We start from the raw sequence: 23,635 nt of genomic DNA on the forward strand, positions 1-23,635 counted from the left end.
TTTTCAGGTTGCTCAGTGATATACAATTGTGGGGAGAAACCCAGCTTTAAGGTTTTCCAGCAACCTGTCAAATAATTAAGAATGGTTGTTTGTGTAAATAACTTCTTGATGGAAGAAATTAAAGAAATATTTAAGAAATGCCTGCTACATGCCAGCACACATAGGTGTATATTCTTTCTAAATGTTCAAAAATGAAATGTCTTTCAAAGGATTAAAACTATCCCGAGAAAAACACATATTGCTTAACAACTAAATACTGAATGGTTATTTGTCGGTCATAAAGAGAGGTCCATTCTGATGCTTAAATATTTTATTTGCAAGAGGAGATCTCTATTTATGATAAACACTTAGCAAAGAAACGGAGAAGGCGATGGCAGCCCACTCCAGTCCTCTTGCCTGGAAAATCCCATGGACAGAGAAGCCTGGTGGGCTGCAGTCCATGGGGTCACTACGAGTCAGACATGACTGAGTGACTTCACTTTCACGCATTGGAGAAGGAACTGGCAACCCACTCCAGTGTTCTTGCCTGGAGAATCCCAGGGACGGAAAGCCTGGTGGGCTGCCGTCTATGGGGTCACACAGAGACACGACTGAAGTGACTTAGCAGCAGCAGCAAAGAAGAGAACTGATTCTGCTCCAAGTCAAAGGAGTTAAACATCAATTTCAGGCTGTGTTAATACATTTATGGGCTCAGTGTTTGGAAGCCCCACCATCTGTAAAAGTATGTAGTAATAGTCTTTTGTGGCAATTAAACTGAGTATGGAGGACAATCTTATTTCATTTATTTTAATACTACTTTCCTTATTATGTGTATGATTTTAACTTTGCTTTGCTTAATTATAATGGGTGCAAAAGACTTAAATTAAGAGAAGTAATATGTTCAGATCATTTAGTAATATGTTCAGATCCTAATTGTACATTATCAATAAAATGAATTACTGGATTAACTGTAGCATTCACAAGTGTTGTTAGAAAGTAGTGTATGTCTGAGTCACCATAATTTCAAAGTCTCATTTTAGCAAAGGAAGTGAATGAGTAAAAGTCGCTCAGTTATGTACGACTCTTTGAGACCCCATGGACTATACAGTTCATAGACTTCTTCAGGCCAGAACACTGGAGTGGGTAGCCTTTCCCTTCTCCAGGGGATCTTCCCAACCCAGGGATCGAACCCAGGTCTCCCACATTGCAGGCAGATTCTTTACCAGCTGAGCCACAAGGGAAGCCCAGTGTATGTCTGAGTCATCATAATTTCAAAGCCTCATTTTAGCATAGGAAAATACTTATAGTTTAAGTAGTTAAAAAATAAAACGTAGCTCTCAAAGTCTCTCAGTTCCCAAAGTTATTGCTTCTCTGCCATGGGTGATTATTTTCACCCTGGTGAAGTGTGTGTGTAACTGTCAGGCCAAATCATTTCATCTGTTATCAAACTTTGACAGAAGAACTTCTATATCCAGGTCAGTCTGGAAATTATCCTTTGCTTTTCCTTTTATTCCCAGCAAATTTGATGTGTATAATTCTTAAAGTAGCATGCTAGGCCTGCTGCTGAGTGTGTGGGAGGCTCTTTTGCATTGTGTAGGAGTTTTGTATAGAACATATTTTGTAAAATATCATCATAATATCAGGTCTTTGGAGGAAATTCAACAATCGGGATCCGAGAAGAAAATAAACAGACCTCGAGTGAAAGTGCGTCCTTACAGGCTGCCTGGCTTTCTCCTTCCTTTTTTATCTTTCCTTTCCCTCCCCGCTTTCTTCCCCCCTCCTCTTCCCCTCCTCCCTCTCCCTTTCTCTCCACCACCTCTCTTTCTGGATTTGGGGCAACCTTGCTATCCTGAGATGTATCATAAATTCTGGTTCCTTTAGTCAGCTACTTTGCAGTGAGTCCACAGTGGGACTAGGCTCTCCTGGTATAAAAGCAGACCAGAATTCAGGCTCTGGGGTATTTCAGCTGCCCTGCTCCTCCCTCTTGCCTACTTATTGCCCTGGAATTTTCCAGTCCTTGCTATAAGTACATGGCTTGTGGGCGGCGGTTGGCAGAAAAATCAGAAAGTGAGATCAACTTCCTAAATGATGAACTGAAATGGCAGTGTAAAGGTACCTTAAAAACAGCAAATTTCTGGGTCTAATAAAACCACATCAGGGTAGTAAATATAGGATAAGAGGACCCAAGAACACCTTGGCTGTGGAGTTTAACTCCACATTTTCCATGACAACGATGCCATATTTGAACTAGACATGCTCTCAGTGAGGAGTCCTCTTCATTGGAAGCTTTGTCTAACCTCCAAGGCTGAGCTAATGGTCCCGATACTTGTGGCTCAGTCACTAGGGTACTACTAACTGGCCACTAATAAACAGAAGAACTATAAAAGACATGGCAAAATGTTCTCAAGATATTCTGTTTGGTGACAAAAATGGTACGTGAAATTGATATAAATCTTTCAGAAAATAGGGATGCAAATGTATAAAAAGACTGAAAAGAATATCTTTTGGAGACGGGATTATATGTACTTTTACTTTTTATGTGGGTTTTTCCGGTTCTTTTGGAATGTTCATTATGAAGCTAAAATGGAAAAATAAAGAACATCATCTGCCTGAGTACCTATTTCCATTACTCCACTGTGAACTCCTCGAAGGAAAGCATCCTATCTTGGTCATCTTTGTTTCCCTAGCATCTAGCACAGCGCCTAGGATAATTTTGGTGTGTCATAAATATTTATGGAACTGAAATGAACCTCTGGCACTTTGATACTTTCTTTAAAAATGTTTTATAATCACACGGAAGTAGCTTAGAAAATTTATGAACAGTTTGGTCCCAAGCCTGTCCCGGCATCCTGATCCCAATCCCCAAAGGCAGTCTTTCCAAATCGTTTCTTTTAGGTCATGTAATTATCATGAAAAATATTGTAGGTCATGCCATTTCACGTCCATTGATTGACTTATCATATTAAGACAAAAACCTAAAATGCAACTAGACATGAAAGGTGAGAATTCAGCTCACTGCTATCCCCTTTCTTATCCCATACTAGATAATAGTTACATTATCATTTTTAGGTCATCTATTATACTTTTACAAGATAAAATTAATACCAAAGACCCACAATGAGGAAATTACACAAATGCTAAATGCAGAGCTCACTGATATTTCTCAGAGTGAACAGATCGATGGGATCCCCTCAGATGAACAGCATTCCAGACTCCCTGAGTTCATCTCATAATCACCAGCCAGCACCCTCACCAAGGTAACCACAGCTATAAATTATATTGCAATCAATACGTTTTGCCTACTCTTGAACTTTCCTAAAGCAAAATCCCTCAATAACTGCTTATTTCTGTCTGCTTTCTCTGCTCAGCATTGCGTTCATAAGATTTATCCTTGTGGTCACATGACATAACAGTCCATTCATTCTCATTATGGTATGGTATTCTACTGAACAATCATTTCACAATTTACATACTTATTCTCCTATTAATCAGCATTTCCACTTTGCAATTTTTTCACTAATGCTTCTACATGCATGTCTTTTGATGTGTCTATATATGATTTTTTGTTGAATATACCTTCACGAATGGAATTGCTGAGTCACAGAAAATAGGTATGTTCAGACTTGGTAGACTCTGATGACTCTTGTACCAACTTGACACACATTAGAGGAGAAGTCAAGATGGTCCACATCCTCTCAAACTCTTAGGGTGGTCAGTGTGTTTAAGTATACCATTCTAGTGGTGTGTGTAAATGCTATCTAATTTTGATCTTAATTTGTATATCCCAGATGAATGAAGCTGGGCAACTTTTTTATATGTTTATTGTCTATTCTGGTATGGAAATCTATGTTTCAAGTGCTTAAAAATCTTTAACACATTTTTTAGTTGTCTGATCTTACTGATTTGTAAGAGTTCTTTATATATAATAGATGAGTCTTTTGTCAGACACAAGTTTGTTTTTGCAAATAACTTCCATCCTGTGGCTTGCCTCTTCTCATTCTTAATAATTCAGTTCAGTTCATTCACTCAGTCGTGTCAGACTCTTTGCAACCCCATGAACCACAGCACTCCAGGCCTCCCTGTCCATCACCAACTCCCGGAGTTTACTCAAACTCATGCCTATTGAGTCGGTGATGCCATCCAGCCATCTCATCCTCTGTCGTCCCCTTCTCCTCCTGCCTTCAATCTTTCCCAGCATCAGGGTCTTTTCCAATGAGTCAGCTCTTCACATCAGGTGGCCAAAGGATTGGAGTTTCAGGTTCAACATCAGTCCTTCCAATGAACACCCAGGACTGATCTCCTTTAGGATGGACTGGTTGGATCTCCTTGCAGTCCAAGGGACTCTCAAGCATCTTCTCCAACACCACAGTTCAAAAGCATCAATTCTTTGGCACTCAGCTTTCTTCACAGTCCAACTCTCACATCCATACATGACCACTGGAAAAACCATAGCTTTGACAAGACGGACCTTTGCTGGCAAAGTAATGTCTCTGCTTTTTAATATGCTATCTAGGTTGGTCATAACTTTCCTTCTAAGAAGTAAGCGTCTTTTAATTTCATGGCTGCAATCACCATCTGCAGTGATTTTGGAGCCCCAAAAAAATAAAGTCAGCCACTGTTTCCACTGTTTCCCCATCTATTTGCCATGAAGTGATGGGACCGGATGCCATGATCTTAGTGTTCTGAATGTTGAGCTTTAAGCCAACTTTTTCACTCTCCTCTTTCACTTTCATCAAGAGGCTCTTTAGTTCTTCTTCACTTTCTGTCATAAGGGTGGTGTCATCTGCATATCTGAGTTTATTGATATTTCTCCCGGAAATCTTGATTCCAGCTTGTGCTTCTTCCAGCCCAGCATTTCTCATGATGTACTCTGCATATAAGTTAAATAAGCAGGGTGACAATATACAGCCTTGACGTACTCCTTTCCCTATTTGGAACCAGTCTGTTGCTCCATGTCCAGTTCTAACTGTTGCTTCCTGACCTGCATACCGGTTTCTCAAGAGGCAGGTCGGGTGGTCTGGTATTCCCATCTCTTTCAGGATTTTCCACAGTTTACTGTGATCCACACAGTCAAAGGCTTTGGCATAGTCAAGAAAGCAGAAATAGATGTTTTTCTGGAATTCTCTTGCTTTTTCGATGATCCAGAGGATGTGGGCAATTTGATCTCTGGTTCCTCTGCCTTTTCTCAATTCAGCTTGAACATCTGGAAGTTCATGGTTCATGTACTGTTGAAACCTGGCTTTGAGAATTTTGAGCATTACTTTACTAGCATGTGAGATGAGTGCAATTGTGTGGTAGTTTGAGCATTTTTTGGCATTGAGAAGAAAGGCAATGCCAAAGAATGCTCAAAATTCTTAATATCTTTTGATAATTAGAAAAGGCTTCCCTTGTGGCTCAGCTGGTAACAAATCCACCTATAATGTGGGAGACCCCAATTCGATTCCTGGGTCGGGAAGATCCCCTAGAGAAGGGATAGGCTACCCACTCCAGTATTCTTGGGCTTCCCCGGTAGCTCAGATGGTGAAGGATCTGCCTGCAATGCAGGAGACCTGGGTTCAATCCCTGGGTTGGGAAGATTGCCTGCAGAAGGGAAAGGCTATCCACTCCAGTATTCTGGCCTGGAGAATTCCACGGACTGTGTAGTCCAAAGCGTCCCAAAGAGTAGGACTTGACTGTGAGACTTTTACTTGATAAATAGAAGCTCTGAAATTCAATTTATCACACTTACTTTTGTGGATATGGCTTTTTGTGTCATGCTTAAGAAATTTTTGCCAAACCCAAGGTCATGAAAATACTCTCCTACGTTATCTTTTAGAAGCTTTATTGTTTTCCCTTTTACCACTGGATCAAAATCCATCTGGAATTAATTTCAACTTAGTTTTAAGAGTGATCAAGTTTGTTTTTCAACATGTAGAAATAAGAAGACATACAGAAGGCCAACAACGATGTGAAAAGATGCTGAACATCACTAATTATTAGAAAAATTCATATTAAAACCACAATGAGGTATCACCTTGCACTGGTCAGAATGGCCGTCATCAAAAAATCTATAGACAACGAATGCCAGGGAGGGTATGGAGAAAACGGAACCCTTTTGCATTGTTAGTGGGGATGTAAATCGATGCAGCCACTCTGAAGAACAGCATGGAAGTTTTTTAAAAAACTAAAAATAGAGCTACCATCGACCTAGCAATCCCTGCACTCCTGGGCATATGCCTGGAGGAAACTATAATTTCAGAAGATACAGGTACTCCAATGTTCATTGTGTGGCTGTTTACAACAGCCAGGACAAGGCAACAACCTAAACGTCCATCAACAGGGGAATGAATAAAGAAGATGTGGTGCGTATATACAGTGGAATATTACTCAGCCATAAAGAGGAATGAAATTGTGTCATTTACAGAGATGTGGATAAACCTAGAGACTCACACAGAGTGAAGAGAGTCAGAAAGAGAAAAACAAATATTGCATATCAACACATACATGTGGAATATAGAAAAATGGTACAGATGAACTTATTTGCAAAGCAGAAATAGAGACACATATGTGGACAACAAACATATGAACACTAAGAAAGGGGGAAGAAGGTGGGAGGAATTGGGAGATGGGGATTGAGATATATATATATATATATATCTCATATATATATATCTCATATCTCATATATATATATCTCATATATCTCATATATATCTCATATCTCATATATATATATCTCATATATATCTCATATCTCATATATATATATACACACACACACACACTATTGGTACTATGTATAAAATAGATAACCAATGAGAATCTACTCAGGGGACTCTTCCCAGTGCTCTTTGGAGATCTACATGGGAGGGAAATTAAGAAATGAGGGGATATATGTATACAGAGAGCTGAGTCACTTTGCTGCGAATTATAAACTAACACAACATCGCAATGCCACTATACGCCAATACAAATTAATTTTAAAAAGTATCATCATTTCTCCCTTGTATTACAGTGTCACCAGTGTCATAAATAAAGTGGCCATATGCTTACAGGCAGGTTTTTGCACACTCTTCTTTTCCATTAGCTTAGTTATCTATCCCTGAGGCAACACCATACTTTAACTACTGCGACTTTGTCACACAGCATGATATTTGCAGCATAAATCTTCCAATTTTGTTCTTCTTTATGAAGCTTTACAATGCAATATTCTTCTTTACTGCTTACATTCTTTTTAATTTTGCGTTTCCCTTGGTTTTTAGAAACAGCCTATCAGTTTTCAAACAGGCTTATACACACAGACAAACACACATTTACTGGGATTTTTAATTGAGACTGCATTGACTCTTAAGGTTAACTTGAATAAAGCTAGTATGTTTACCATGAAAGCGAAAGTGTTAGTGCTCAGTCGTGTCCGACTCTTAGTGATCCCATGGACTATACAGTCCATGGACTTTTCCAGACCAGAATACTGGAGTGGGTAGCCTTTCCCTTCTCCAGGGGATCTTCCCAACCCAAGGATTGAACCCATGTCTCCGGCATTGCAGACAGATTCTTTACCAGTTGAGCCAGCAGGGAAGCCCAAGAATACTGGAGTGCATAGCCTATCCCTTCTCTAGGGGATCTTCCCAACCCAGGAATCGAATCGGGGTCTCCACATTGCAGGCAGATTCTTTACCAGCTAAACTATAGGAAAGCCCCAATGCAGGCATATCCTTCCACTATTTTAAACTACTGGTAAATTTTTCAATATTTTGTAGTTTTCTGTGTGATAATATTGCATATTTTAAACATCTGTTCCTGTGTATTTGATGTTTTATAATTCTTTTCTATATTTCGCTGTCCAATTGTTTATTACTAATATAGAATACAATTGATTCTTTTGCATATTGACTTTATATCCATCAGCCTTCCTAAATTTACTTATTAATTCTAAAAGTTGTTGAAGCTTTTAGGGTTCCTCCTTTGTTTTGGGTCTTCTCAAAATTTACATAGACTTGTCTAGGTATGGATTTTCTTTTCACTATTTTTGCTTCTCTTCAGTAGCTTAAAATATTCTTCCCATAAATCAGTGATATGCACGCTCTAATTACAGATGTCATGTAGAATCTTTTTTTTTCTCTCTTCTCCTCACTCAGCTTCAGAGAGCCTCTGCCCCAGATAATTATCTGGGGTTTTGACACCCACTTGCAGCATTTAATACCATTCCTGCCTGTTTTTGTAGTAAATATTGCATCTCTGTTATTAGCAATTTCATAAGCCTGTGTGGGGATCCCTAATAAGATATCTCAGTGTTGATTCCATGGTAATGCATACTTTAAATTAAAAAATAAATTATTTGTACATATTTATAAAAATTCAATGAATAAAATAAATTTGCAGTATATAATGAAATGGATATCTTACAAAAAGTTTGCTAGGTTTTAGTGAATCCTTGCATTTAAATTCAATAAACCTCTGCTGCCTTATTTAGAAATCAGGGTGCTAATAACCTCTATTTCATAGTGTTATAAGAATTAAATGAACAAAGTATTCAATATTGTGAGCTCTTAGGATTAATTCTCAAAATTATGCCAGCAATTAGTTAACCAGGAAATATTAAAATGAAGGCATCATTTCTCTTAGCCTAGGGTAATTGTCACAATAATACAGCTATTTCCCACAGACACAAATTTGCAAAGCTTTATTTAATAAATTCAAGTTACCTAGATGTCATTTGCCATTCAAAACCAATGGCTTCCTAAGTTCTGCTAAGTTACCTGAATGCTTTAATGCCATTTACAAATGAGTACTGGTTTTGCACCTGGGTAATTTGCTCAATAAACATTTACCAAGTGACAGAGGCATTATCTGAGTATTTCCCATATCTTTTGGCTTTGTGACTGGCTTAGCTTCTACTTACAGGGAATAGCAGGGAACAATAATATCCTTAGCAATTTCTAATTCAGGATCGCTTACACTAGAGTCCGTGAATCAATAGGAAATAAGCTTCATTGTCTAACATATTCTTCCAATGTCAAATTAGTAGGTTAAGCCTTGAGCATTTGAGCATTTCCAAAATAATTTCCATTAGGAGTAGAAAAACACGGGCACATATTAAATAAGTATAGACCGTGTTTGTTTGCAAAATGCTTGTCATTCTGCTGGGCTGAAAGATGGGCCATCAAAGAGAGCGGCAATTATGTAAGCCATAATACCGGGTATAAAATTACCACCGTGGGATCTGGCACATTACAGCTCTTCAGAAAATGAGAATTCCTGTTCTCTGCTCCCTAGGCTGTTACTGCTCCACATTGGCCAAAAGCCTGTTCCAAACACTGCAGTCCCAGCCTGCTACTTCAGCTACTCTGCCTTTCCAAGAAATTCTCTGATCCTTGGCCCCGTTTCTCACTGCTTCTGAACTTCCCAGCTGACTTGGCACTCAGCGTATCCTGCCTGGCATTGTTTAAGCTCTTTCCGCACATTTCAGCCAATCCCTTTCAAACTGATCCCAAACTCCTTGAGGGAAAGTTTGCCTGATGCTGCCCTGGTTTCATGGTCCGTTGAATGACTCATTGTGTGAAGTCTCAATATTCATCTCACATCTATGCAAGGAAGTTGGTAGAAACCGTGCTGTATAATAAGGTTCAACCTCATATCAGAGGACATGATAATCCCAATTAATATACACATGCTACTGTATTTAAAATAGATAGTCAACAAAGACCTGCTTTATCGCACAGGGAACTCTACTCCATATTCTGTAATAACCTATATGGGAAAAGAATCTGGAAAAGAATGGGTATATGTAGATGTAGAGCTGAATCACTTGGCTACACCCCTAAAACTAACACAACCCTGAAGTCAATTATGTGTGTGAGTTCTAAGTTGCTTCAGTTGTGTAGGACTCTTTGCGACCCCGTAGGCTGTCACCCAACAGGACTCTTCTGTCCACGGGATTCTTCAGGCAAGAATACTGGAGTGGGTAGCCATGCCCTGCTCCAGGGGATCTTCCCAACCCAGGGATCAAACCCACACCTCTTATGTCTCCTGCATTGGCAGGTGGGTTCTTTACCGTTAGCATCAACTGGGAAGTCAAGTCAACTATACTCCAATATAAAATTAAGTTAAATTAAAAAAGAGAACATGATATAACATGCTTTTGAGGGAACTATACTCAATATTCTATAATAAAGTGTGAAGGACAAAATCTAAAAAGAATATATATATATATATATGTTTATATATGCATATATAACTGAAGTGCTGTGCTATACACCTGAAACTAATACAAAATTGTAAATCAACTACACTTCAATTAAATATATATATATACACACACATTTAAAAAATCAACCATCAGGTAAATGGTTATTTCTTCATCTGTCAGAGCATGCAATTCTTGAGATCACAGACTTTCACTGCTAATCCACATGTACACTAAAACGTTGGTCAGTGATTTCATTAGTGCCTTTAGACTCTTCCAGTGTAAACCAATCTACACGTGCTGGGTCTTAGGACAGAGGACACAGAACGGCAGCGGTTTGGCAGCTCTTATTCCTGCTCCTGGCCTAAAGGAAGAACATTCCTTACCGCCAATCAGCATGGTGCAGATGGAGAAGATCTTTTCTGCATCCGTGTTAGCAGAGACATTTCCAAACCCCACACTGGTGAGGCTGCTGAGCGTGAAGTACAGAGCAGCGATATAGGCACTTCGGATCGACGGCCCACCCAGGGTATTGTTCCCATAGTAGGGCGATTCCAGTCTCTTCCCCAACTCATGGAGCCAGCCTGCAAAGTAAGAAATAACGAGCATTTAAGCCTCCCAAATAAAGTCCCAGTATTAGCACCTGGGGGTAATGATGAATGAACATTTAAGGATGCACCCAGTTGCTTGGGAGAAAGAATGTTAAAAGGAAGTCAAAGGCAAGGAATTAGATTCCGTGGCTCTTGAGGCAAAAGCATCACTTTCATACAGCTGTTTTTTATAATACACACAGTAGAGAAATATGCCTTCAAGAGTGGATTGTGGTCAAAGCCGAACAGCTACCCTAATGCAATAACCGCCTTCAGTGACAGAAGCGGATATATCTAAGCACAGCATTAAGGTTGTATATTTCACTAGCCATCAAGCTTGTTTCTCAATTGGAACTTTAAGAAATAAAGGAGCTGAGTGGGTATTTTTCAGTCCTACATGATAGTAAATAGCAACCAACACAAAAATCTAGACTTCAGACAGGCAAGATGTGATTTATTTATATCCTGTACTAACTTTCCCTACTTTATTCCCTTGACATGCTGCATGCTAAATCGCTTTGTCCTATCTGACTATTTGTGACCTCATGGACTGTAGCCCACCAGACTCCTCTGTCCATGGGGATTCTCCAGGCAAAATACTGGAGTGGGTTGCGATTTCCTACAGGTCTTAGTTCATGTTTTTCTCGAGAAGCCTTCTTCGCAACCTCATTCTGCTGTTTGGGGGTGCTTGGAGAAAACTGTACACCCAAGAGGTCCCTATAATAGAACTGGAAGCTACCATACAACTGTTCCATAATACTGGAGTACATATGTATCAAAGCTTATTTAATTAAATGCTTCAAATAAGTGCATTTTATTGTATATAAATTATACTATCATCAAGCTATAATAAAGCTATGTTAATAAAGAAGGGAAATAGCAAGTATAATATTGATAATAGTACATTAGAAACACAACACAGAGACCACTTTAAAATAAAATCCTTTATTAGGAATATTTGCCCTTTAAAATTTTATGTTTAAAAATTCTATGTGCGTGTGTGTGTTTATATGTGTGTACAAAGCACTTATGACAATTCCCTTCAACCCATAACATCCCTAAGACTTTTGTTAAGGGATGTTATTCACTGACCACTATTTTCTTATTAACACTTCATTTAATGGCTGCCCAAGAAGAGATGGAAAGTCATTACACTATTTCAGTAGTAATAACGCTGTCATTACCAACTAAGGTTATAGAGTGTGGAACTGTGCTAGGTAATTAAAATGCAAATTTGAAACAACAGGGTTCCTTGAGATCAAGGAGAAATGCTTAGTGGCAAGTACTCTGTTTTATTTATCCTGTCTCTAGAGAAGTGTTTATCAACCATCAGCTTGGCTCGGAAATATCCAGAGGGCTTGTTAAATAGAGACAAGCAGGCCCTGTCCCTGGAGTTTCTGGCATGGTGCATGGGAAGGCTGTGCAGAAGGGCTGAGAATTTGCCTTTGCACTGGATTCCCACAGGGTGCTGATGCTGCAGATCTAGGGAACCCTGCTTTGCAAAGTCATCCTCCATGCTGGCTGCAGTTAGGAAAACCTAAAAACAAAACAAAACAAAAACACATCCCAAGGGTCACCTCCATATATGGAATCAAAACTTTTGGTTCTGAGATCAGGTACTGGTATTTTAAAAGTTCCCCAGTAGAATCTGATGTGAAGATAGAATTTAGAACTACTATTCCAGAACTGAGCAAAGCCTCTAGCAATAGTAGAGTTTAATAAGTGTTATTTTTAGAAGTGAATGAATTAATGAACATATAAATGATTCTGTGGGCTTCACCTGTGGCTCAGGCAGTAGAGTCTGCCTGCAACGCGGGAAACCCGGGTTTGATTCCTGGGTCGGTAAGATCTCCTGGAGAAGGAAACGGCAACCCACTTCAGTAGTTGTGCCTGGAGAATTCCATGGACAGAGGAGCCTAGCAGGCTGCATTCCATGGGGTCACAGAGGGTCGGACACGAATGAGTGACTAGCACATACATAACACACATGCGTAAATGATTCTTGTCCTCTGATGGTATGAGGTTATACAACATTGATGCAATATAGCATTGATAAACTTGTACTAGATTTATAACAAAGTGTAATGAAGGGTTTTTTTTAGGAAAGTTACATATTATGAAAGCTGATGCCATTCATAAGCTATGATCACTTATTCCATCTGGAAAAGAGGAATAAACGTGACATCTAAACACAGATGTACATTTGGACTCTTCCACTGTAGGCTGTGGGAATGACTCACTCCTTTCTGTTTCACGTTTCAGCTGCAGTGGGATTAAACGAGATGCCACATGCAGGAACGTCAGCCCCTTCAGTGGCAGAGGTTAAGTGTATTATATCTTGTTTCTCTGTCTTTCTTATGTTACTTAAACTGCAACAGAAAGTAAGAGGAAATATGAGATCAGGAGTGAATTCTAAAGGAAAAGGAAGGTGGTGACTTAGTGTATTCGGAAAATTCACGTGTGGCATCTGACAGAACTGAGCATCTGTTAACTAATAGAAATGAGAGGAGAAAATCTAGGTGATAGCAATTCTTAAAACTTATACACAAATGGGACTTATACATCCATTTGTGAATATACAGGCCGGGTCCAAGGGCCTAGATTAAAAAATTCTGCTCCAGAATTTCAAGTGGGGCTTCCCTTGTGGCTCAGAGGATAAAGAATCCGCCTGCAATTTGGGAGACCTGAGTTTGATCCCTGGGTTGGGAAGATCCCCTGGAGGGAATGGCAACCCACTCCAGTATTCTTATCCTTCAATTAAAAAATAAATCAGTGAAAATAAAAAGAATTTCAAATGAAGGAAAGTAGGAAGTGGTAAAGCATGATTTGGTAAAATCTGGTTTAATCTTGTATAGAAAAAGACTTAGATATAAAGACAACGTATCCAAGGTTAGTTAAAGAGATATTATAAATCAAAACACAAGTACATTTATATGCACTGTAGGGGGGAGTCAAGACAAATAAGAGCAGGAAGCAGAGACGACATTTGGATATATGTTGTACTCAGCATGCTGATTTCTGCAGATCAGGGCTCTTACAGGCATTTGACCCTGTCAAGTACAGGATTCCTTGGTGACTCAGCTGGTAAAGAATCTGCCTACATGCAGGAGACCCCGGTTTGACTCCTGGGTTGGGAAGATCCACTGAAGGGACGGGCTACCCACTCCACTATTCTTGGGCTGCCCTGGTGGGTTAGCTGGTAAAGAATCTGCCTGCAATGTGGGAAACCTGGATTCCATCCCTGGATTGGGAAGGTCCCCGGGAGAAGGGAACATCTACGCATTCCAGTATTCTGGCCTGGAGAATCCCGTGGACTGTATAGTCCATGGCTTCTGTCAAGTACAGCCAACCACCAGACTCTGAGTGGCTGGTGGCTCAGCTACTTCTCATGTGCCTTTCAAATAGTGCTCTGAACGGGATGTCATGTTTCTGCTCAAAAAAGTGATTAGAGGGGACAGTCAACAAAGTGACGGTCCCTTTGTTTCATGTTGGTCGTTACCACTAATATTGGGAAATCTGAGCAGCTAAAAAAATGGCATTTTTCCTAGAGAGTAAATATTGCATGATTAATTTTTGTTTTAATTGATGAGCAGAAGAATGAAACACCACCATCGCCGCCACCACCATCTGCTGCTGCCGCTGCTGCTAAATCACTTCAGTCGTGTCCGACTCTGTGAGACCCCATAGACGGCAGCCCACCAGGCTTCTCTGTCCCTGGGATTCTCCAGGCAAGAACACTGGTGTGGGTTTCCATTTCCTTCTCCACACCACCATCGACTCCATCTTGAATTAACGTGTTCATTTGCTCACAGCACCCCAAGTTTTCTCATTAAAAATAAAGCCAAACAAATCAGCCAACACATGTGATTTAATTCCTCAGTTTGAACAAAATTAAAACGTTTAAGAATTCCTAAGCCAAATCAGTTTTCATAGAATTTCATTTCCTTAATAAAATAGGATAAAATTTTGTGATAGACCATACAGATTATATTAGATTATATGCTCACTCTACTCCTGTTCATTTACATATGTGTGAAACCGTCTCAGGAGCAATTCAGGGAGCAAAACACAGACAAACAACAGACCTACTTTTGCTGATAACTCTTTTCTGTCTAGCCAACTGTTCTATTTTCAGAGGCATCTTGTTTTTTCTTTAAGAAGGATTGCTACTAAATTGTGTTACAGCTGATGACACAGAAGCAATAACAGTGGTGAAAAAACCTGGTAACACGGGGAAAGGAGGTAACACCCACAAATCCGGGGATGGGCTCTGTGGGCTAAATAAAACTTTTTCGCAGAACAGCTTGTCCGAAAGGAGAGCACATGTTCCACGGTAACCAGACACCATGTCACTGTAATGTACAGAAGCAGCAGCTTCACCGATTTGGAAGCCGATCTTTTTTTAATCTGGAGAAATTCATCTCTAAAGTAAGGGATGTCCTAGAACAGTGTGTCTGCTTCTGCCCAATTTTTTTCCCCTAAAGAACATTTTGAAGGAAAAACCATACACAAAATAAAGTAGAATCTAAATATACTAAATACACTGCCATCTGATAAAAACAAAAGATATCATAAAATAATTCTGTCATTACCAAAACAGTTCAGATGAATAAAGTAGATTTATGAAATAAATATCAATTTCAAAGACAGAATGCCTCTTAATGAGCATGCTCAGAAGAGCCTATAATTAAGCATGATAATTCAATCCATGTATTTTTCATTGCATACTTACCATGGGCCCAGTATTTTGCTTGATTATATACTTTTAATTCTAAAAGGCAGTTTCTTATTATTTCACTATAGGTTTTCTACAATCATATACTTATTTTTATCATACATATATGTGTATTCACACTTTATACAGGTATGACCTGCTTTATAGAATAGATGTGTTCCTAAAAGGTTAGTTTATATTTGTATTTGGTAAATTAACAGATAGGGTAGCTTTAATGAAAGGAATGGAAGCATGTTATTTAAGCAAAGCCTATGAGAGGGTGGGGCCAAGATGGAAGAGTAGGAAGTCCCTAAGGTCACTTCCTTACACAGGCACAAAAAAATTATAAATACTTAAAGACAAACTTTGGTGAGGAAGACCAGAAGATAGCAGAAAAAGATATTCTACAACTAAAAACATAAAGAAGGAGCCACAGTGAGATGGGTAGGAAGGCTGAAAACAGTGTGTAGTCAAGACCTACACCCACAGGTGGGGGATAATTACAATTTCAGCAGTTCTTCTTAAGAAGTGACAGGTCAGAGCCGCATTCCAAGCTCCCCAGTCCAGAGTCCTGCACTGGGATGATAAGCACCCAAAACATTTGGCTTTGAAAAACCAACAGGGCTTACTTTCAGAAGAGCCAGCGGGCTATGGGAAATAGACACTCCACTCTTAAAGGACACACAAAATCTCACACACTGTAGGACCCAGGGCAGAAGGAGAAAATTGAGAGAAGCCTAGATCAGACCCACCCATCGGCTGATTTTGGAGGGTCTCCCAGAGAGGCAAGGGCTAACCAGAGCTTATCCTGAAGACATAGACCCAGGCAACAGCCATTCTGGGGAACTTGTCCTACCGCATGGACACTGGTGCTGGGAAGTGCTAGTTTGAAGTCCTCCCTTAGTTCATTAATGTTGGGACGCAGCCCAACCACCAGCCAAGCACCAGTATTGGACACCTCAGGCAGAGTAACTAGCTTGGTGGGGACAGAGCCCCACCCACCAGCAGGTTGACTGTCTCATGACATCCTGAGCTCACAGCTGCTCTGGGACCTGGTCATACCTACCAGTAGCTAGCTGCCTCCACACAAGGCAACTAGCCAGACTGAGGGCCAGCCATGCCTAGCAGGCTACCCACTGTACCACCTGCCAGAAGAGAAGGACTCACACAGCCCACACAGGGGTATCCCAAGAGCATATATTTCTGGTGGCCAGAGGGGAAAATGCTGCTGGGATGCAGAGGACATTTCCCACAAAAGGCCACCTCTCCAAGGTCAGGCAAAGTAATCACCCTACAAAATATATAGAAGTAAAAACCGCAAAGTAGGCAAAATGAGGCAAAAGAGGAATATGCCCAAATGAAAGAACAAAATAAAACACCAGAAGAATTTAGTGGAGATAAGCAACTTAGCTCAAGAGGAGTTCAAGGAAGTAATTGTAAAGAACTCAGGAGAATGATAGATGAACAGAGTAAGAAGTTAGAAGTCTACAATAAAGAATTAAAAATATATAGAGGAACAAAACAGGTGAAGAATATCATAATTGGAATAAAAAATATAAAAAAACAATAGAGGGAATTAATAGTAGATTAAATGATACAGAGGAATGGATCAGCAAGCTGGAAGACAGAGTAATGGAAATTATTGAAGCAGAACAGAAAAAAAGAAGAGAATGAAAAGAAATGAGGACACTTTAAAGCATCTGGGACAATATCAACCACACTAACAGTTGCATTATAAGGGTCATAGAAAGAGATGAGAAAGATAAAAAGGCAGAAAACATACTTGAAGCTGTAGTAGCTGAAAACTCCTCTAAACAGGGGATGAAAACAGAAATTCAGTTCCAGGAAGAATAGAGAGTCCTAAATGAGACCAATCCAAAGAAGACCACACCAAGATATATTGCAATTAAAAACTGCAATGGCAAAATTAAGAGGCTAAAAGCAGCAAATAAAAAGCAACATTTACACACAAGGGAACTCCTATAAGGCAATTAGCAAATTTTTTGGCCCAAACTGCAAATTAGAAAGGTGTGGCAGGAAATATTTAAAGGGATGAAAGGGAAAAATCTACAACTAAAAATACTCTACCAAGGAATGCTTTCATTCAGATGTAATGGAGGAATAAAGAGTTTTACAAACAAAATCTAAATGAGTTCAGCATTACTAAACCCACTTTACAGGAAATGTTAAAGGGACTTCTCTAAGCTAAAAAGAAAAGGTCACAACTAGAAGTATGAATATTATGTGAAAAAATCTCATTAGTAAAGGCAAATCTAAAGACAAAAAATCAACCATGCATGAAGTTACTAGGAAGTTTAAAAAACAAAGGTACTAAAATCATCTATAACCAAAATAAACAGCAAAGGATCAACAAAGCAAAAAGATACAAAATAAGATGTCAAAAACTATAAATGTGGAGGTAGGGAGTAAAAATGCAGGATTGTTAAAATGCTTTTAGACTTGAGATTATTATTAAAATAATCATGTTTATATACAGATTGCTATGTATAAACCTTATGTAGGGACTTCCTTGGTGGCCCAGGAGTCAAGAATCTACCTTCCAATATAGGGGACATGGGTTTGATTCCTGGTAACTAAGATCCCACATGCCACAGGGCACCTAAGCTTTCATGCCACAACTACTGAGCCCTTGCACCTCAACTAGACAACCTGTATGCTGCAAATTACAGAGCTCACATGCTCTAGAGCCCAAGTGCCACAACCAGAGAGAAGCCTGCATGCCACAGCAAAAACCTAATGCAGCCAAAAATAAAGAAATATTTAAAAAAAACCTTATGTAATCACAAATCAAGAAACAAACTACAACAGATATATTCACAGAAAAGAGAAAGTAATTCAAGCATAATGCAAAATACAGTCATCAAATCACAAGAAAAGAGAGCAAAAGAAGAAAGGAACATGCTAGGTTCCAAAATATGTCTTGGTAAATTTAAGAAAACTGAAATCATATCAAGCATCTTCTCTGACCAAAATGTTATTAGATTAAAAATAAACTATAAGGAAAAAAATGCAAAAGACATAAACACATGGATGCTAAACATGTTATTATGCAATCAATGGATCACTACAGATCAAAAAAGAAATTTAAAAAACACCTGGAGACAAGTGAAAATAAAGACAGAAAGATCCAAAATTTGTGGGATGCAGCAAAAGTAGTTCTGAGAGGAAGATTATAGTGATACAAGCTTACCTCAGAGAGCAAGGAAAACTCAGATAAACACTAGCCTTACAACTAAAGGAACTAGAAAAAAACAAACAAAAAACCCCCAAAGTTAGTAGAAGGGAAGAAATCATAAAGTTTAGAGCAAAAATAAATGAGAGAAATAACAGAAAAGATCAATGGAAATAAGAGCTGGTCATTGAAAAGACAGATAAAATTGATAAACATTTAGCCAGACTTATCAAGAAAAAAAGAAAGAAAGCTAAAGCAATAAAATTAGAGGTTAAAAAGAAGTTACAACTGACATCACAGCAACACAAAAGATCATAATAGATTACTATTAACAATTAATATAAATAAAATGGACAACCAAGGAGAAATGGACACATTCCTAGAAATGTACAATCTCCTAAGACTGAACCAGGAAGAAATTTTTTAAAATATGAACAAACCTACCAGTAATGAAATTGAATCAGTAAGTTAAAAACTCTCAACAAATAAAATTCTAGGACCAGATATCTTTAGAGGTGAATTCTACCAAACATTTAGAGGAAAGCTTACAACCATCCTTCTCAAACTATTCAAAAACTTCAGAAAAAGAAACACTTCTGAACTCATTCTATAAGGCCAACATTACCCTGATGAAAAGAAAAAAATTCAGACAAGGATATCACAAAAAATAACATGAAAAACCAATATCACTGATGAACATAAATGAAAAATTCCTCAACATGACATAAGCAAACAGAATTCACTGATGCATTGGAGAATCATACACCATGATCAATTGTGATTTATCCCAGGAGGGCAAGGATGGTTCAACAACTGCAAATCAACCAATGTGATATATCACAATAAAAAACTGAAGAACAAAAATCATATGATCATCTCAGCAGATGTAGAAAAAGCTTTTGACAGAATTCAACATCCATCTATGTCAAAAACTCTCAACAAAATAGGTATAGGGGGAAAGTACCTCTACATAATTAAGGCCATATATGACAAGCCCACAGCTAACATCATATTCAATGGTGAAAAGTTGAAATCATTTTTTCTATGATCAACAACAGGACAAGATGCCCACTCCTGCCACTTTTATTTAGCACATTATTGGAAGTCTTAGTTATAGCAATCAAACAAGAAAAAGAAATAAAAGAAATTCAAATTAAAAAGGAAGTAAAACTCATTGTTTTCAGATGACATAATACAGTATAAAGAGATTCCTAAACACATCATCAAAAAGCTATTAGAATAAATGGATTCAGTAAAGTTGAAAGATATAAAATTAATATGCAGAAATCAGTAGTATTTCTAAATACTAACAAGCTATCAGAAAGAGAAATGAATAAAACAGTCCTATTTACAACTTAATCTGAAAGAATAAAATACCTAGGCATAAATCTAACTAAGGAGGTAAAATAACTGTGTTTAGAAAACTATAAAACCCTGATTAAAGAAATTAAAAATGATGGAAATGATGGACAGATATACCATGTTCATGGATTGGAAGAACTAACATTGTTCAAATGACAATATTACCTCAGACAATATACAGATTGAATGCAAGTCCTATCAAAATACCAATGGTTTTTTTTTTTTACTGAATTAGAATAAATACTCCTAAAGTTTATATGGATACACAGAAGACCCAAAATAGTCAAAACAACTTTGAAGAAAGAACAAAGCTGGAGGTATTATATTTCCTGATTTCAAATTATATGTCAAAGCTACAGCAATCCAAACAGTATGGTACTAGTACACAAATAAGCATATAGATTAATACAGTGGAATAAAGAGCCCAGAAAGGAACCCATGCATATGTGGACATTTAATCTATTCCAAAGCGGGGGAAATAGAATGGGGAAGAGAGAGCCTCTTCAGTTAGTGTTGGAAAAACTAAATGGCTACATTAGAAATAATCAAACTGCATTACTTTCTTACAACATGCAGAAAAATAAATTCAAAATGGATTAAATGTAAGACCTGAACCCATAAATCTCCTAGAGGAAAATAAAGGCAGTAAGCTCTTTGACGTTGGTCTTTACAATATCTTTTTTTGGACTATATCTCCTCAGGCAAGGGAAACAAAAGCAAAAAAAAAAGAAAGAAAGAAAGAAAATAGGTACCTCAAATGAAAAAATCTTTGCACAATGTAGAAAATGATCAACAAAATGAAAAGGCCATCTACTGAGTGGGAGAAGATACCTGCAAATGATATATTCAGTAAGGCGTGAGTACTCAAAATAAACAAAGAACTCCTATACCTCAACATTGAAAAAGACAATCAGATTTTAAAACGGGCAGAAGATGTGAATAGCCATTTCTCCAAAGAAGACAGACAGATGGCCAACAAGCTCACAAAAGATGCTCACCATCACTAATCATCAGGAAAGTGCAAACCAAAACTACAATGAGACATCATTTCACATCTGTCATAATGGCTATCATCAAAAAGAAAAGAAACGAGAAATGTTGGCAAGGATGTGGATAAAAGAGAACTCTTGTGCACTGTTGCTGGGAATGTAAACTGGTGTAGCCCCTGTGGGAAACAATGTGAGGTTTTCTCAAAAAATTAAAAGCAGAACTACTGGACGTCCTGTAAATTCCACTCCTGGGTATTCATCCAAAGAAAACAAAAACACTAAAACTGCATATACCTCTACGTTTATTGCAGCATTATTTGCATAGCCAAGACCCAGAAGCACATGAAGTGCCCACTGGTAGGTGAGGGGGTAAGGAACATGTGATGAATATGTTACTCAGCCATGAACGTGGAATCTTGCCATACGTGACGACGTGATGGATGGATTTAGAGTGTATTATGCCAAAACCACTGCAGATGGTGACTGCAGCTGTGAAATTAAAAGACACTTACTCCTTGGAAGGAAAGTGATGACCAACCTAGACAACATATTGAAAAGCAGAGACATTACTTTGCCAACAAAGGTCCATCTAGTCTAAGCTATGGTTTTTCTAGTGGTCATGTATGGATGTGAGAGTTGGACTATGAAGAAAGCTGAGCACAGAAGAATTGATGCTTTTGAACTGTGGTATTGGAGAAGACTCTTGAGAGTCCCTTGGACTGCAGGGAGATCCAGCCAGTCCATCCTAAAGGAGATCAGTCCTGGGTGTTCATCGGAAGGACTGATGCTGAAGCTGAAACTCCAATACTTTGGCCACCTGATGCGAAGAGTTGACTCATTGGAGAAGACCCTGATGCTGGGAGGGATTGGGGGCAGGAGGAGAAGAGGACGACAGAGGAGGAGATGGTTGGATGGCATCACTGACTCGATGGACATGAGTTTGGGTGGATTCCGGGAGTTGGTGATGGACAGGGAGGCCTGGCGTGCTTCGATTCATGGGGTCGCCAAGAGTCGGACAGGACTGAGTGACTGAACTGAACTGAACTGATGCTAGATGAAATAAGTCAGAGAAAGACAAATACCACATGATTTCACTTGTATATGGAATCTAAAAATCAAAACAAATTAACAAACATAACAAAACAGAAACAGAGTAATATATGGAGAGAACAGATGGTTGCCAGAGAGAAGAGGGATGGATGGAAGGAAGAAATGTGTGAGGAAGATTAAGAGGTGCAAATTTCTCATTGCATAATAAGTGAGCCACAGGTATGAACTACACAGTGTGGGGAATATAGTCAATAAGTGTGCAATGCCTTTGTATGATGACATACCATAATCAGACTTACTGTAGAGGTAATTCTTGCATAGAAATATTGAATAACAGTGTTGTATAACAGGAGCTCACATAGTATATAAATAAATTTAACCTCAAAAACAAACAGTTTAGTGGCTACTGGGGGTGGGGGTGAAATTGGTAAAGGCAGTCAAAAGGTGCACACTTTCAGTTATAAGATATATAAGATAAATGCATAATACTAAAGATGTAATGTACAGCATGATAAGTATAATTGACACTGCTGTGTGTTATATATGAAACTTGTTAAGATAACAAATTCTAGTGTTGTCATCACAAGCAAAATTTTTTCTACTTTAATCTCATATCCATTTGAGATGATGAATGCTCATTCACTACAGTTACTGTGACAATCATTTCATGATGTAAGTCAAATCATTATGCTATATACCCTAAACTTACACAGTGCTGTATGTCAATCACATCTCAATAAAACCAAAGGAAAAAAGAAAAGCCTATGGTGAATCTCTGGCATTAGAAAACAATTCAGTAACATGAAAAACCATCCAGTAAAACATGAGCTTGTGAAATCAGCTCATGTGTGCATGTGTGTGCATGCTAAATCACTTCAGTCATGTCCAACTCAGTGAGACCCCATGGACTGTAGCCCACCAGGCTCCTCTGTCCATGGGATTTCCCAGGCAAGAATACTGGAGTGGGTTGCCATTTCCTTCTCCAGGGGATCTTCTTGACCCAGGGTTCGAACCTGTGTTTCTTAGGGCACCTGCATTTGCAGGCAGATTCTTTACGGCTAGCGCACCATGGGAAACCCCATTTATATGGATAGAGAAAAGAGAGAAAAGATTAACACATGCATCATGACATCTATAATTCAAAATATTAATAATGTTTTACTTAATTTGTTACAAATGAACCATATTGCAAGGGGGTTCAGCTAGAAACAGGAATAGAGCTCATGTTAGGGGGTTCCTGTTATTAAGTTGACAAATGGTTAATACTTCATTGATTGTTTCCATCTCATTTTTATGCACCAACCCTATAAAACAGGCACAATTATCCATAGTTGATTCATTATTTCATTATTCATTACAACAATGTAGAAATTATTATCCTCATTTTCAAAGATGAGAAAACTAAGGCTCAGAGAGATTAAACAGCTTGTTCAAGATGGCAGAGTCAGGACTTTGGGTGTGCTTTCAGAGCCTGACTCTACATCTGTTATCCACAGCGCTTCCCACGCCGTAAGTACAGAGCCAAGGGCACTGGTGGTGTGGCATGGCTGAATGCATTCACAAGCAAGTTGCCATTTTACAAGCTGCCGTGTT

At 38.6% G+C, this 23,635-nt stretch overlaps 1 protein-coding gene across 1 annotated transcript in view; it reads right to left on the reverse strand.

Moving 5' to 3' along the window:
* KCNH8 (potassium voltage-gated channel subfamily H member 8) overlaps positions 1 to 23,635 on the reverse strand; it is a 446,029-nt gene that overhangs the window by 100,026 nt on the left and 322,368 nt on the right. Inside the window, exon 8 of the mRNA XM_043875194.1 lies at positions 10,531 to 10,728. Within this exon, the coding sequence (XP_043731129.1) occupies positions 10,531 to 10,728 (198 nt within the window). The remainder of the gene's footprint in view (positions 1 to 10,530; positions 10,729 to 23,635) is intronic.

This window comes from Cervus elaphus, chromosome 19 (assembly GCF_910594005.1).
Source record: "Cervus elaphus chromosome 19, mCerEla1.1, whole genome shotgun sequence".
Classification (NCBI taxonomy): Eukaryota; Metazoa; Chordata; class Mammalia; order Artiodactyla; family Cervidae; genus Cervus; species Cervus elaphus.